The sequence below is a fragment of the Lepidochelys kempii genome, chromosome 8 (assembly GCF_965140285.1).
Source record: "Lepidochelys kempii isolate rLepKem1 chromosome 8, rLepKem1.hap1, whole genome shotgun sequence".
Taxonomy (NCBI): Eukaryota; Metazoa; Chordata; order Testudines; family Cheloniidae; genus Lepidochelys; species Lepidochelys kempii.
The window spans coordinates 9,819,142-9,834,713 of NC_136387.1; the positions used below are offsets into that span (position 1 = coordinate 9,819,142).

Consider the following 15,572-nt stretch of genomic DNA (forward strand, 5'->3'; position numbering starts at 1 on the left):
GACCAGCCACTCCTAGTCAGAAGCTGCAGGACATCCTGCCTGCCCCTACTGCTACCACCAGTAGCTGCATCTATCACCATCATGAGGGACAGCTGCCATGTAGTTGGGCCATCTGAAGTAGCCTCTCTGAGGTGCAGGGAAAACACAGCGGGGTCGAGAGGTACTAGGTTAGAGGGCAGGGCAGAGGCAGGACTGGTGGCATCTTGGCATGGATGGATTATCTTGGGGAAGCAGAAGAGAGCATTTTACCCAGGGAATGTCACATGTATCACTGAGGGGGAAAATTTCTGAGGGAGCCAATTATTGATAGTGAAATCATGTGCTTAAAAATGATACGCTAATACTGCTGGTATTTCACTAGTGTTGACTGTAAAGGATTCCTGGGGGGTGATTTACTAGACTTAATAAGCAAAATGTTATTTAGAAGGAACAGTTTACACAATAAGTCTACCTGCTCCCACTGAACTAAACGGCAAAGACTCCCTCTGGCATTAGTGGGAACAGCTCAAGACCTTTATAATCCTACAAAAGAATCAACAAGAATCAGTAAATTTACAATAAATACAGAGTTTTGGAGACTGGCATGCTGGATTATTTTAGCTATTCACAGGGGTATTATTTAATTTTAAGGACCCCTTGGATCCATCAGTGTTTAGGGCTGAAAGGGCGATGTTCTCATATTCCTCCTGAGATGTGAAGCATCTGCAGTGGTGAATTAACACTATTAAATCCTTCTGGAAATTCTTGTTGAGAAATCCGTAAAAGATAGGATTTATACATGTTGAGAGCATGGCTACCAGGTGGCACAATGTGAACACTAGGTTATGGTGGCAGTTCATCAGGACCTCATAGTTCCAGTCAAAAACGACATTAAATATATTTAGAGGCAACCAGCAAGCTGCAAAGGTCACGACAATTGAAATGAGCATCATGTTAATCCTTTTGCTCTCGTTTAGTCTGCTCTCATTCTCCCTCATCCCGTCCACCTTACCATGTCTCCGCCGGAGACATACAAATATCTTGAGATAGCAGATAAAAATAAAGCCCAGTGGGAAGCAATACTGGAAAACCAGCAGACTGGTCGTAAAGACCAGTCGCTCCGCAACTGATGGCCATGCCTCAATGCAAACAACTTTGTTCATATAGAAATCGCTATGGTAAGAGAGATTTTTAAAGGGTTCATCAGATAGTTGGTGGAATATAAAAAAAGGAATGGATATGATAAGGGAAATCCCCCAAATGAAGATAATTCCCAAGTAAGCGTGTGAAATATTCGGCTTCCAGCCACGTGGGTTCACTATTAACTGGTACCTCTCGACAGCAATTAAAACAAGTGAGAATATGGAGACTGTGACAGACATACTTTGTACAAAAGAGCTTATTTTACACATAGCCTCGCCAAATATCCAGTAGTCCATCAAAGTGTATGCAACTGTGACAGGAATGCACATGATGCATATCAAGACATCGGATAAGGAGAGATTGGCAATCAGAATATTTGTAACATTTTGAGCTTCCTTCTGTTGTTTTATTATAATAATCAGGCAAAGGTTTCCAAAAAGCCCCACTATTGTAACGACAGTATAAGCCGTGATGAGCAAGAAGACTGCAGGGAAAGAAGGCTGACATGAATCAAAGTGTGAAAACTGTGAGTTGCTGCTGTTTGCAATAGTTTGATTAAACAAACCCACACTAGGATGCTGAGTGGGTTTCGCCATCATAAAGGAATCCTAAAACCATGGACATAATTTAGAATACAAAGATTATCTTTTGGCCCTAATTATTTAGAAGATATTTTGCTTGGAGCTTCCCAAGACCATAATTAATAGGATTCAATCTTTATGCTTGTTCTTCATGATGCTCTGTTTGAGCAGATCTGATACTAGTACTTACAGCATTGAAGAATCCTGAAAACAAAAGCAAATGGTAAAACGTTAGTGTTAAACCTATAAATCAAAGAGATTGACACAAGTGGTTTGAGTCTGCCTTTTTGAGGTTCTGCACTCACGATTACAGGGAATCAGTGGCTCTCTTCGCACGGTTCAGTGATTGTAGCATATTGTAGTAGGAACATCAATGACCACTCTATTTAAGGTTTCATAACAGTTCTCATTCAAACCCTCTTGTTTTTTAGTATCACTTTCAGGATAAAATATTGCAGGGTCACTCTCTGCCCAAAGGTGCATATTTTTGGAAAGTTTGACCAAAAATGGTTCAGTCATTTTTGATTATCAGGAGAATAAAGAATCATGCTTCTGCAATCAAAGGGCTAAATTCAGGCCTGGCACCAACTACCCAAAAATTACTAAGCAATGCTATAATATGCAGAAGTCTGCCTGTGACTTCATGCACAATGCTCTGTTGTTGCGCAGAAGTAATATTTTAAAAACAAACAAACATGGGAACAGAGGGAATGTATCTGGTAAAGCATATTAGATTAACCACCCTGCCCCATGCAATGTTCTGTCCTAGAATACTACCTTTATGAGGTCTGTAGAATATGAACATCATGGGTCCAGGGTGGAATACAGGAGCAGGGTGCAATGATTGTGTACTGGATTTCCATCCTGGATGCCTTTTTCTACTTGTGTAGATGTCAAAGAGACCACCTCCATTTGGCCCTAAATATTAGCAGAGAAAAATATGGACCAGATGGAGGCAGCATCTTTGACATATACAACAATATCTTCAAATGAATGCTAGGCTTAGGTTCTCTCCTTCCTTTCCATAGATACATGCTTTAATATTTGCACTAGTTCGGTAAACAACACAAAGGAATCTTACTGTAGCTAAATGCAGTGTCTGGTCTATAGAAACAAAGACCTGATTCTCCTCTCACTTACTCCTGATTTACACACCTGTATGTGTAAATCTATTGACATCAATAGACTTACACTGTTGTAAAACAGGTGTAAATGAGAAATCAGGTTCAGCATTAATGAATCTGTGGATTGGGAGTTAGAGACTAGTTAGAAGAGCTGAACTCAAAGCCAAAGCTCAGCGAATTTCTGGGCAGAAAGAGGTTGTGTATCAAACCTGAGAGAGAAAAAGAACCACATAGAATAGTTGCTTGCCCATCTTTCATTTCTTCAAGACTATGCTTTTCACAACCTCTAGGTACATTTACATCCCTTTAAACAATACCGATTTGACTCACCTTAGTCCCTTTGTTGGGAGAGAGAGGGAAATAAGCCTGAAGCAATCATTCTGCAGCTGTAGCAATAAACATTACACTGTGATAGCCCTGAGAAAAAGCCAGGAAGAGGAAGCAGTATAAATTTTAAGAGAAAACAAATAAAAGAAAAATAATTATGACGAATACTTTCTTTTATATACTGCACTTTTGTGAAATGCTTTATTAGGTCATTATCTTTATTAGGTCACTAAGACACAGGGATGTTCAGTGGCTTGCATTAGATCATACAAGTCTGCGGCTGAGCTGGGTATTGTACCGAGGTGATATAACTCCAACACCCGTAGGACTCCCAGGTTCTCAGCTGCCCGTAGAATGTTAGGTGCAGAATTCTAGTTTGGATTGCTTTCTTCAAATACCTCTGTTTGAAATAAGTCCTACCATTTCAGATCAGGCAACTGAGTCTAGAAGTTTGTGAAAGATCTGTCACAAATGGGGATAAATCCCCATAAAATCCTCTAATCCCCATAAAAAGAAGGGTCTAGTGCAGGCCTGTTGGAATGAGGGATGGCATTATGACTGTACTAATGTGGCTTTGTATGGCCTTGCTGATCCAAATGTGAGTGTTGAAGTCTGTGCTAAGGGGATAATACTAAGCTCTGGCCTGGAACTGTACGATTGTATGAGGGAATGGAGAAGGTATTTGCAAAGATGCTCCTCAGAGGCTAATGCAACCTAATGGCTGAAATAGCCTCCATGGTCCTTTACGTCCACCCCTGCAACCAGTGAGGAAAGACAGTCACATGACAGCATTATCATCCCAAGAAGTCACCTCTGTGGGTGCGTATGCGAGGGCAACTCTCTCTGTACCCCCAATGTGCCCTCCATTTTCAGTGATTTCAGTGAGAACTGAAAGTGTTTGGCAGCTTCCAGGATTGGGCCCCATGTGAATGGGTGATGTGGCTAGTTGGAGAAGCAAGAAGTTGGAGAACAGGAGCTAAATTAAGCATATTTCCCTGGAATCCACTATAAGTAGCAGTTGCTGTAAGTAGCAGTAATTGCCTGACTAGAGTTTTCATACACACAAGGATGTGTGTGCTGGAAAGCAAAGCTAGCCAGTAGCTGTACTGCAACCATGGATATGTCTACACAGCAGCAAGGAGTGAGCTTCCCAGTCTGGGGAGACAGGCTTACACTAGTGCACTAAAATTAGTAGCGGGGACATTGCGGCTTGGACTCTCAAGCCCACCTGGCCCCCTAGGCTTGAGAGCCCAAGCCACAACATCCAAACTGCTATTTTAGTGCATTAGCTAGATCTTGTCTTCCCAAGCTGGGGTGCTCACTCCTTGTTGCTGTGTAGACATATTCAAAGAGTCTTGATGCCAGTGTTAGGGTGTGTACAGGTCACAGACCTAGGGTCTGGCTGTATGGACGGATTGTTGTCCATGTGGTGATCCTCTGGATCTCTGGCCTCTGCTCCTTGTGCTGACCACTCCCACTGGCTGACCCCAGGTCTGGGCCCTGCCTCCTTGCAAATAGGGTGCAGTGCGAGCCTATCTAGTTAGGATCCATGCACTACCGCAAAGAAGCCCTGCTCTGCTGTCTCTTCTACTCTCTCAGGGGAGGCTCTATGGGCCCACCAGGAGATGAGGCTGAGCCAGCTTTGTGGTGTTTTATGTATTATTTACTATGTTTACTTATTAATCCACTATTTCACAATCTCTAATTAAATGCCAATGATTATGTATCAACAAGTGCCGAATGTCCTCCTGCTGTGTTCAGTGTGGATTCTGGGGCTCCCGTGGCACTTTCTACCTTCAAAGAATGTCCTTTTAATGACCTTGTAATGTGAGCAGTTGCAGTTCATTAACTCTTTGCACACTGATTGTATTTTGTCATTGTTCCAGGAAAAAAAGCTTCATTCCCAATAACTGGAAATTGTTACTGGGTTGCTTGGTAATGTGGGTTAATAAAAGTGTATTTTAGCATATATGTCATAACAAAAGGTAATTTAAACACTTCCTCAGCAATAAGGCAATTTACACCCCTCTTCTTTCGACAACTGGAAAAATACATAATCTCTAGCAAATGATGCCTTGGAAAAACAACCTATACCGCCATGCTGTGCAGCATGTGTTAATTCTATTGAACAACATTATTAAACTAACCATAAGTGTTAACATAATATTTTGCATCCTTGAATTGAGACTTAGGCTGGAGGTAGAATTCTTTTTTCCTCTTTAAATATTTACTAAGAGAACTAATCTCTGTAATACTGAGACACATACTTCTCATGCTACAATACCCATTTAAAAAAAATTCATCACCATAAACAGACATAGAAGGTTTAATAGTATCCCAAATGATAAGCCATTTACCCTGTTCCTTCATTGTTGCAGAAACATTCTTGAAGCATCCAGAAATAAAGGAAAGTTAAAAGTCTAAAATAAAATAAAATAAGAATAAGAAAAATAAACACATAAACACCCCTGTTTGAGTTTGCTGTGAATTATTCCAATGTTTGATATTTCCCTCCAAAGTGATTAGGAAAAGTTGCAGTAAAAAAATCTGATTTAAACTTGAAAGCATTACAAATGTAAAAGCTTCAAAAAGTTGCCCTGTCATCCTTAAATTTAAGAAATGGGGAATAAAATAATTATTTGAAATACATATTTCAAAGAGCTTTCCCCTTCACATGGTTTGGTTCATGAATGCACTGACTTCTTACCTGTTGGGAAAATTCAAGTCATATTTCCACTCTTCTGTCTTTAACGGATTTTCTTTTCCTTTTCAGGTGACGTATAAAGTCAGCAAACACATCTTCTTTGTGTTGAAGAAATCAGAAGTGCATCTGTCTGCTGCTAAAGACAGATCTAAACTTTTCTTTCTTCCCTTCCTGAGCAAACTGCAGCTTCATTCAGATGTCCAATGGGGAACTGAAGCCACCTCACTGTGGAAAGGCTGCTGAGAAATAAAACAAGCTCTGGAATCTAAGAAGAAGGAAACACCAATGAGAAGAAAACGGGGAGGAGAGAGGACCAGTAGCCATGGGGATGATATTTTCTTTTCCGTTTTTTCAAGCATTATCTTGAAATCTCATTTTCAATTATCTTATCTGTTCTATAGTACAAATGTTTTCTTAAGAATCTCAGCTGGATTTCACATGGGTAAATATTTGCAGATGGCTTACTGCTTTTTCCCCAAGGGGGAATGAAAATACAGCCATACAGTAGACTGCTTAGAAGGAGAATACATGTTCTATTGAAATGACATTATTTGCCTTACTACAGTTAAGATTGATTTTTCCATTATAAATACCTTCTATTTTAGGTATTTTATACCTGTGCTGTAAAAATTTCTCAAGATCAAACCATAGCCCATTATCCAAGCTTGGGAAGAAATAGGATTCATGATCATTACTGTTGTTTTACAGTTTAAAAACATATACAATCATTTCTTTAATAAGGCTTGTATTAAATATTTATTTATTAACTATTTAGAACTGGAGGTGACAAGGAAGGAACTTGTTGGTTCAGGGAGTGGTGCAGAGACATTGAGTTTTTCATCTTTCGGTGAATTTCTTCCCCATATCCCTCTACTCCCCAATGCCCCCATCTCCAATGCTGTGTCATCTTGGGGTTTTCAATTCTGGGGAGGTGGTGACAAGAGGGAAAATTAGTCCAGAACAAGTGGGTGTTTGTGTGTGGAAAGCCGCAGGCAGAGCAGATGAAGGTTTCCTGTTAAACTGGAGAAAAGGAAAGTAGCAGGCAAAACTTTTGGGAGAAAAGAGGGGAGCTCAATATTAAAAAATCCCCACAGAATGTGGTGATCGAAAAGCAGTAGGATTTTCAGAATGAGGGAGAAAAATGATGAGGCTGTATCTATGCTGCATTATAATGGAGAGTAATAGTTTGAGTTTTTAGCACAGGTTTTGTTATATTGCGAGGATAAATTTTCCTGAAGGATTGCTAGCATTTAGGGTTTTGATCAGGTCAGAAATGAGCTTTCTTAATGTATTTTGGAATTTCTGCATCTGGTCACAGTTAAACCCAAGAAATGGAACAGCATGCAGAAATGGAACATTAAGTATAGATCATAAAAATTCTTAAGTATGTATATAAAACCAGCAACAACAAAGAAAATAAGTTGGTAAACTTTCAACAAATATTTCAATTTCATTCAATTTAAGTTTTGGACAAAGATTTTGGATAGTTCTTATCCAAATGGGTACTCCATTCTTACTAATAACTGTATCTCTGGATTTTCTTAGTCTCCTGTAGAAAGATAGAATGAAATATATGGGGGCTGATTCTAATGTCACACTGGTTTTAAATTGGTGTAATTCTATCAATCTAATTGTATTGAATCTTGATGTTAACTGGTGTAAATAAGATTAATTTAAATCCCAGAGTTTTAAGGATGTAGTTGCTTGTGATCTGTTTGTGCAACTCCCAGCTGGGAGAAGTAGGCATGGCGTAAGTGGAGTATATGGCCAAGAATAGAGGGATCAAAGTCTATGGTTTTCAGCCAAATTGTGTAGTGTTTGTGTTTGTAAAATAGGTTAATGAATACCAGAATTATATTTACTTTATATGACTTTTCATGCTACTTTTAATTGCTAAATAAAAATTATGGGAAACAACATTTTGCAGCAGGTAGAGACAGGTTGATAACTTCATGGAAGGAAAGACTACATCTATATTAGGAAACAAATTTAATCTCTGTAATCTGATAACAAATAATTAACATCATATTGCAGGTTAGACATGCTAAGCAGGTCTGATGTTGGATGTAGGAACTCTACCATTAGGGGACCCCAGCTGCTCAAGGGGTGGTCTTATATCTCAGGAAATAGTAGGAATTCGGTGAGATGGAGGGTTTTAAATAAGAGGTCCCTGTCCTACGTGTAAAGAAAAAATCTCAGTCATCACTATTTGATTCTTAATCGCATTTCCACAGAAGTATTTCCGACATTAGGTCCAATCCTGGAAGCCCCATGTGCAGGACTCTGAATAAAAGTCAAGAGGAGCACTGCTAACTAGACTGTAAGCTCTTTGGGGTGGGACCTATCTATTTGTTCTGTGTTTGTATGGCACCTAACACAATGGGCTTCTGGTCAATGACCGCTTGATGCTTGCTTGGATCCAGAATATCTATTTATCTGTGGATATGATTTGTATCCTTCTACCTACCCTCCTCTGGAGTATCCCTCTCTTCATTAATGACTCCCTAGAATTGCCAGCACCCTCCTCTGCTTCTTGTGCCCCAGTTCTCCCACATCCCAACATCCTCTCTGCATGTCCTTCCCCAATATTGCTCCCATGTTCCAACTTCCTCTGAAGTTACCCTTTCCCCAGGTCTGCTCTCTAAAGCTCATGTCATATATTATACCAGCTTGGAAGTTGAAGTAACTGTGCCTCAGGGAGTGACATTATATTGGCAACCAATTAGGTTGATTAGGTGTTGCTGTAATATGATTTATAGAAGCATTTCTTTGTTCATTTACAGTCCAGGATCCCTAGTCACTACCACATCCAAGAGAGTAGGGGATGATACCTTTTTGGAGGGCCTTTGATTTTGCCAATCTATCTAAAAGTAAAACCATTCATCAGAGATTCAAAGATAATTTTCTTGTCCTATGAATACTGACTCTTTTTCACTATTTGGAGGAGTTTGGGGAATTCTGGGGGTTGCAGTTGTGCATAAATTTAAAATTCAGATGGGACCCTAAAAACCAAAGCTCTGATTCTAGCAAGGTTCAAAGCACCTTCCACTCCCAGTGGATCCACTGGGGCCCAGTGTCCTCTCTGCAGACACTAAAGAGGCCATGGCTTTTTTCATGAGAGCAAAGGGGTTTGCCCTAGGGTATTGGTAAAAATTGCATCTCCCCACATAGCTATGCAGAGTCTCCCCATCTCAGTGAAAGCTGCAATTCAGTAATGTATGTATATAGTTTCTGATTCTTCATGATGAAGGGAGTTACTTTGAATTTACACCAGAGTAACTGAGATTTTGCCAGTGTCTTGTGAATGTCTATGAAAGAGCCGGAATATTTCTTACTAATGAAAACTATCATTTATAACACTTCAAGAAGACATGGGAAAATAAGCAAAAGTAGATAGAACTCTCTATGGTGGCCTTGCACCAGGGTGAGGCACATTGGTGAGCTAATGTAACTGGAAGAATGTGTGGTGATTTAGGAGAACCTCAAGGAGTTTTCCTTCCCTTTAGACCCCTCTCTTTGGGTTTTCCCATGTCAGGGAGTGATCAGCACCCGCCTCACCCCCGTTAGGTTTAATGAAATAAAAGCCACAGATCCATGGAAAAATTCATCATAAAAATCTCTGAAACTCATTAAATGAAAGTTTAAACTTTGCACCATTTTATCCCATAATTCTAGCAATCAGCTTTCCAATATTACTGATTCTTTATTCCGGTCCTGATCTCACCATTAAGTCATGCCTAGAAAGGCAACTGTTTAAAATATTTTAGCTTGAAGTTAGTTATTTATGATAGCATACTAATTTCTGAAAATTATTCAGTGACCTGAACCTCAACTAATTTCTATATCTTAATAATACCTAGCCCGGGGTGGGCAAACTACGGCGCGGGGGCCACATCCAGCCCTTCAGACGTTTTAATCCGGCCCTTGAGCTCTCGCTGGGGAGCAGAGTCTGAGGCTTGCCCAACTCCATGTGTGCCATGGCTCTGCATGTCTCCTGAAAGCAGAGGCATGTCCCCACTCCGGCTCTTATGCGTAGGGGCAGCCAGGGGCTCCACACGTTGCTCCCGCCCCAAGTGCCGCCCCTACAGCTCCCCTTGGCTAGGAAACGTGGCCAATGGGAACTGCAGGGGCAGCACCTGTGGAGGGGGCAGCATGCAGAGCTGCCTGGTCGTGCCTCTGCGTAGGAGCCAGAGTGGGGACATGCTGATGCTTCCAGGAGCTGCTTGAGGTAAGCGCTGCCCGGCGCTCCCGCCTCTGGCCCCCTCCCATGCCCCAGCCCTGATTCTCCCTCCCACCCTCTGAACCCCTCGGTCCCAGCACAGAGTACTCTCCTGCACCCCCAACCCCTCATCCCCAGCCCCACCCCAGAGCCCACACCCCCAGTTGGAGCCCACGGTCTCCCCACACACTCCAACCCGCTGCCCACCCTGGAGCCCCCTCCTCCACCCTGAACTCCTCATTTCTGGCCCCACCCGAGAGCCCGCACCCCAACCCCCAATTTTGTGAGCATTCATGGCCCGCCATACAATTTCCATACCCAGATGTGGCCCTTGGGCCAAAAAGTTTGCCCCCCCCCCGACCTAGCCCTTATACAGCACTTTTCAGCCAGAGATTTCAAATCACTTTACAAAGGAGGTCAGTATAATTTACCTCATTTTATAGATGGGGAAACTGAGGCATGGAACAGTGAAGTGACTTGCCCAAGGTCGCCCAGCAGGCTAGTGGCAGAGCCAGGAATAGAATCCAGGAATCCCAAGTACAGTTGGGTTGGAGATCAGTATAACCTGTGGTTGGACAAGTAGCATCTTTATTTTTAGGTCAGCAAAGTGACTTTTAAATAATCTTTAAAACAAATAGTTGAATTGTAGGCAATTATACTATTGAGAATGATCTTCATAGTTAATGTTTCATATTTTCCATCCTAACCCCCTATTGCAGTCTCTCCTAGCTTTCTAAAACTTTCACCTCACATCGATCTTTTCGAAGCTTGATCTCTGTCAGAAGGTGAATTGTTTTGAATGGCTCGGCCATTTTTGTGAATGAGGCCACTGGAAATCTATACTTCTGCCATTTTATATATATATATATATATATATATCTTTGAAACTTTTTAAACAGCTTTGCAGCCAAAATCTGCATAGAAGTAGCCCTGGATGAGAAATGCCTTTGGATCTTGGAAAAAATAGATTGTGATTATGAGCCTTTCAAAAATCACATTTTGTGTGCAAGGTAGATTTTTCTCTAGTATCATACAGTATGCAGCTATGGAAGGATTTGATGCATATGTTTGTGTAGCCAATTTAGCTGCACAGTGAAAAGTGTAGCCAATCAGCTGAGACACCTGGGGCTGAGGGAGGGTTTCTGTAAACTTTGAAAAGGTGGAAAAGGATAAGGATGGGCTGTTGTGCACTTGTAAAATGTTTTGGAAGCAGCCTGATTCTTAAGCACTTAAAGTTCCCAGGAGATGACCTCTCCCCACTCCATTCCCCTAGGAGCACAGGAGATGTTCTCCCGCTCATCATAATCTGTACTAACTATTCAACCTGTAGTAATAGTGAAAATGTGCTGGCATATATAGGTTACCCGAGTATGTAGCCCAGTTAGCTTAATGGTTGCCCGACGTTTCTGGAGGGTTTGGAATCTGGGTCCAATAACTGCAGTTTGGGCTGCTCTTGAAAGAAACTTTGTAGATTCCTAAGTGGTTATTCTGCTAGGATAAACTTGGTTGTCACTCATTTTTATATCGTTTGTTAACATCAGTCATTCTTTCAGTGCCAATAATGTGCTTTACAAACATAGGGTAAAATTCACACTACAAGAACAAAGAGGTACAATTTATACTTCTTTCTGCCTGCCTAGGCAGAGGCACCAGTGCAGGGATTAACCCCTGGAAGGGCAGCTTTAAATTTCAGCTGGGACTCCATATGCACTCTAGGGGCAAAGGATATCAAGGAGATGCACTGAATCAGTGCAATCTTCCAGCCAGTCTGGCCTATCCCTTCCTAGGCCTTTCCTGCCCACTTTTGGAAGTGCACCAGCCAGCTCCACACCCTCACTGCAGGGACCCACAATGAAGGTTGTGCTGGCTTCCGCCAGTGTAACCAAGGAAGTGAATTAAGTTCAAAGAGCCAAATCCTACAGTTCTTATTCAGTCAAAACTCTCTCTGACAGACAGCACTGGGAGTTTTTCCTGAGTGCAAGGACTGATTAAGGACTACAGTAATGGCCCAGAGAGTAAGATTTTTCCTTTTGCCCTCAATCTTTATTCCAATTTTCCCATATATTTCAGAAACTTGAAAAATATTTTGATTTTCCAGCTTAAAATATTAACACAAGTTGATATTATTTTGTGTACAAAAATCTTAGCTTTTATACAGCTTCCAGCTTAAAATGCTGGAAAATAAATGTATCTGAAAACAGAAATTATGTTTTTTACAGCTAATTCCAGACTTGCACATAAGAACTTTATAGAGATATCCCTCCTGCTGTTTTTAAATAAAGATAAATGTCAGTCATATAAAGGCAAGACAAAAATATGCCCTCCAGAGTGTCTGCAGAACAATACATAGATGTGGCCTAGGACTAGCTGGAAAAAAAGGGACAATGTCATACAAAACAGTAAGAAGCTTTTAATATAAATGGAAAATACATAAAGAGAGATTTGCAGCTGAGAAAATCAGAGTGCACCTAGCACTGATACTGGGTCCAGTCCTGAGGTTCTTCCTCAGGCAAAACTCAAAATTGTGGATAACCTAGGTGGGCCAAAATTCCCACTAGCATAATACAGAGCAAGTTATGCCAACAGCAGTGGTCCCATAAAGACTGTACAAATTGAGAGTCTGGTAGAATGCGATGCTATTTTCCCAATGTCTCACCCACCCTTGGTATGCGCTGTCCCTCCCCAATTACACCACTACCATGCCAGCCCTTCATTACTCAAGGATTCTCTTAAGTTGTGGTAAGGGTAATAAGAACATAAGAAAGGCCATTCTGGGTCTGACCAATGGTCAACTTAGCTCAGTATCCAGTCTTGCAAGAGTGACCAGTGCCAGATGCTTCAGAGGGAATGAACAGAACAGGGCAATTATTGAGTGATCCATCGCTTGTCATCCAGTACAGCTTCTGGCAGTCAGCGGTTTAGGGACACCCAGAGCATGGGGTTGCATCCCTGACCATCTTGGCTAATAGCCATTGATGGACCTATCCTCCATGAGTACATCTAATTCTTTTCTGAACCCAGTTATACTTTTGGCCTTCACATCATCCCCTGGCAACAAGTTCCACAGATTGACTGTGCATTGTGTGCAGAAGTATTTCCTTATGTGAATTTTAAACCTGCCGCCTATCAACTTAATTGGGTGACCCCTGGTTCTTGTGTTATGTGAAAGGTAAATAACACTTCCCTATTCACTTTCTCAATACCGTTCATGATTTTAATGACCTCTATCACATCCCCCATTAGTTGTCTCTTTTCTAAGCTGAAAACAGTCCCAGCCTTTTTAATCTTTCCTCATATGGAAGCTGTTCCATAACCCTAATTGTTTTTGTTGCCCCTCTCTGTACCTTTTCCAATTCTAATACATATTTTTTGAAATGGGGCGACCAGAACTGTATGCAGTATTCCAGGGGTGGGCATGGATTTATAGAGTGGCATTATGATATTTTCTGTCTTACTATCTACCCCTTTCCTGTTGGTTCCTAACATTCCGTAAGCTTTTTTGACTGCCACTGCACATGGAACAGATGTTTTCAGAGGACTATCCACAATGACTCCAAGATCTCTTTCTTGAGTGGTAACAGCTAATGTATATCCCATCAGTTTGTATTTATAGTTGGGACTATGTGTTCCAATCCTCAGAAGACCCTCATGGGAAGCTTTCAGGGTGCTTTGCGCTGCTAAGGTGGTAGCAGGTTCTGCTAAGGCAGCACAAAGCAACTTGATCTGGAGCTGAGGATCTAGCCCTAATTTTCTCGTCCCTATAGTTTTGAAGAAAACCTTCCAAATGTCACTGACATATGGCTACCTTCCTGAGGTTGCAGAAACAACAGCTTTGAGAAAGGTGTGAGTTGGTTCTATCCAACGAAAGGAACTTTAACTCTGACACCTACTGATGGCGTTTAAATGTCTATTTCAGTGCTGATAATGTTAGCAAAACAGCCCATTACAGGAATATCCTTAGCCAGTGTGGTTGCGCACCATGAATTAAAGATGGGGAAAAAAGTTATGCCATCTAAATCCATCCCCTGGAGCTTCTGAGGTATACAGTCTCCATGCTTCGTCCACTCTAGTTTCTAATGTCTCAAAAGACAATGCTTCCACCTCTGCCCTTGGGGGACTATGCTATGGCCTAATAGAACCCGTCACTCTTTTTAAGCTTCCCCACCACTTATTTTTAGCCTTAATTTTTCTTCTTTTTATTCCATCCCATTACTCCCAGTTATAACACAGGACTCATCGTGAATCATTAGAAGACGGCAGGTGAAGGGAAGGAAACCGAGGGGAGCCGAGGGGAAGGAAAGCAGAGAAAGAACTTCTCTGGGAGGAGAAGAGGAAGGGGACAGCAACACCAAGGGGAAAGGGGAATAGAGAAGAGTCACCAATGGAGGAAAGGAGGCAAGTGGGACCTGAGCAGAGTTCCATGATGTCTTCCCACGCTACAGACAAATGCTCTTCTATTTTCAGCATGTTCCCTTTATAATGCCCTGAGGAACCTTCGAAGGGATCAATGTGCTCAGCTGTCTGAAAGTCTGGTGCCTTTTTTTGTGTGTGGAGAAGAGGTCATTATAGGTCATTCTAGTGTCACATTTGGGGAAGGAGAGTAAATTGCTGTGCATTAATAAAAAAAAAAGTGTGGCTGCTTTATGGTACATTAATGTTTGCATCCAGTAACAGCTCTGTTTATTTTAGAGAGAGTCCCATATTCTCAGCTTGGGTACGAAAAAGGTTATTCGGTTTCCCCTTGAAGACCTGCTTTTTCATCCATTTTGCTGACAAATAACACCCTCCCAACTGGCACTAATTCACACTGGTGTCTGCAGTCTCAACAAAGAGGCCAAGGATTTGGTGGCCATGGAGATTAAATACCCAAAGGCAGAATAGGGAGAAAAGAAAATATTTTTCTGGAAAGCTGGGACTGTCCCAAGGACAGTTGGCACAAATCTCCTAGGAGATTTCTCCAGCTCAGGGTTGGAATATATAGCAAGAGGCCAGACTGGGGGAAGTTTGCATTGCAGATGCCTATGTTGTACCTGTAAACCTCTTTCTCTGGATACTGGGCTTGCTTTCTGCCTGGAGAGTGTTAATTAGTTTGGAGTGGGGTTTCTGACTGTGTGATGGTGTGCAGTTACTTGTGCCTCTGACTTGACTGCACTCGCAGTGCCTGGCTGAATGCATGTGGCTCTCTGAGTGCTTCTGAAAATCACGGTTAAGTGGCCAGGCCCCAGGCTCTCCTTCTAGAAGTGCACAGCCCTGAGGGTTCTGGGGGGGACTTGAACACAACTAACAAAGCAGTTTTCAAAATTCCCTGAGCATCCAAAGAGCCTCTGAGCTCTGTTTGGTGTATGCTGCAGCCTGCAGGCCATGTGAACAAGTGCACATTTGTAAAATTCTGGCATCAGCCTGTGTTTCAGCTTCCCCTTGTGTAAAGTGGGTATATAATACTGAATGTATGTAAAGCGCACCGAACTCTTTGGTGGAGTGTGTATATACATAGG

At 41.7% G+C, this 15,572-nt stretch overlaps 1 protein-coding gene across 1 annotated transcript; it reads right to left on the minus strand.

Moving 5' to 3' along the window:
- Positions 1–596: 596 nt before the first annotated feature.
- Positions 597–1,903, minus strand: LOC140916486 (neuropeptide Y receptor type 6-like). The gene has a single exon (XM_073358144.2). The coding sequence runs from the start codon at positions 1,719–1,721 to the stop codon at positions 597–599; it is 1,125 nt and encodes a 374-aa protein (XP_073214245.1). The 5' UTR covers positions 1,722–1,903.
- Between the last annotated feature and the right edge of the window lie 13,669 nt (positions 1,904–15,572).

Bases quoted from the DNA above. Each gene is read 5' to 3' on its own strand.
- LOC140916486 (XM_073358144.2), bottom strand. From the start codon at position 1,721: ATGATGGCGAAACCCACTCAGCATCCTAGTGTGGGTTTGTTTAATCAA.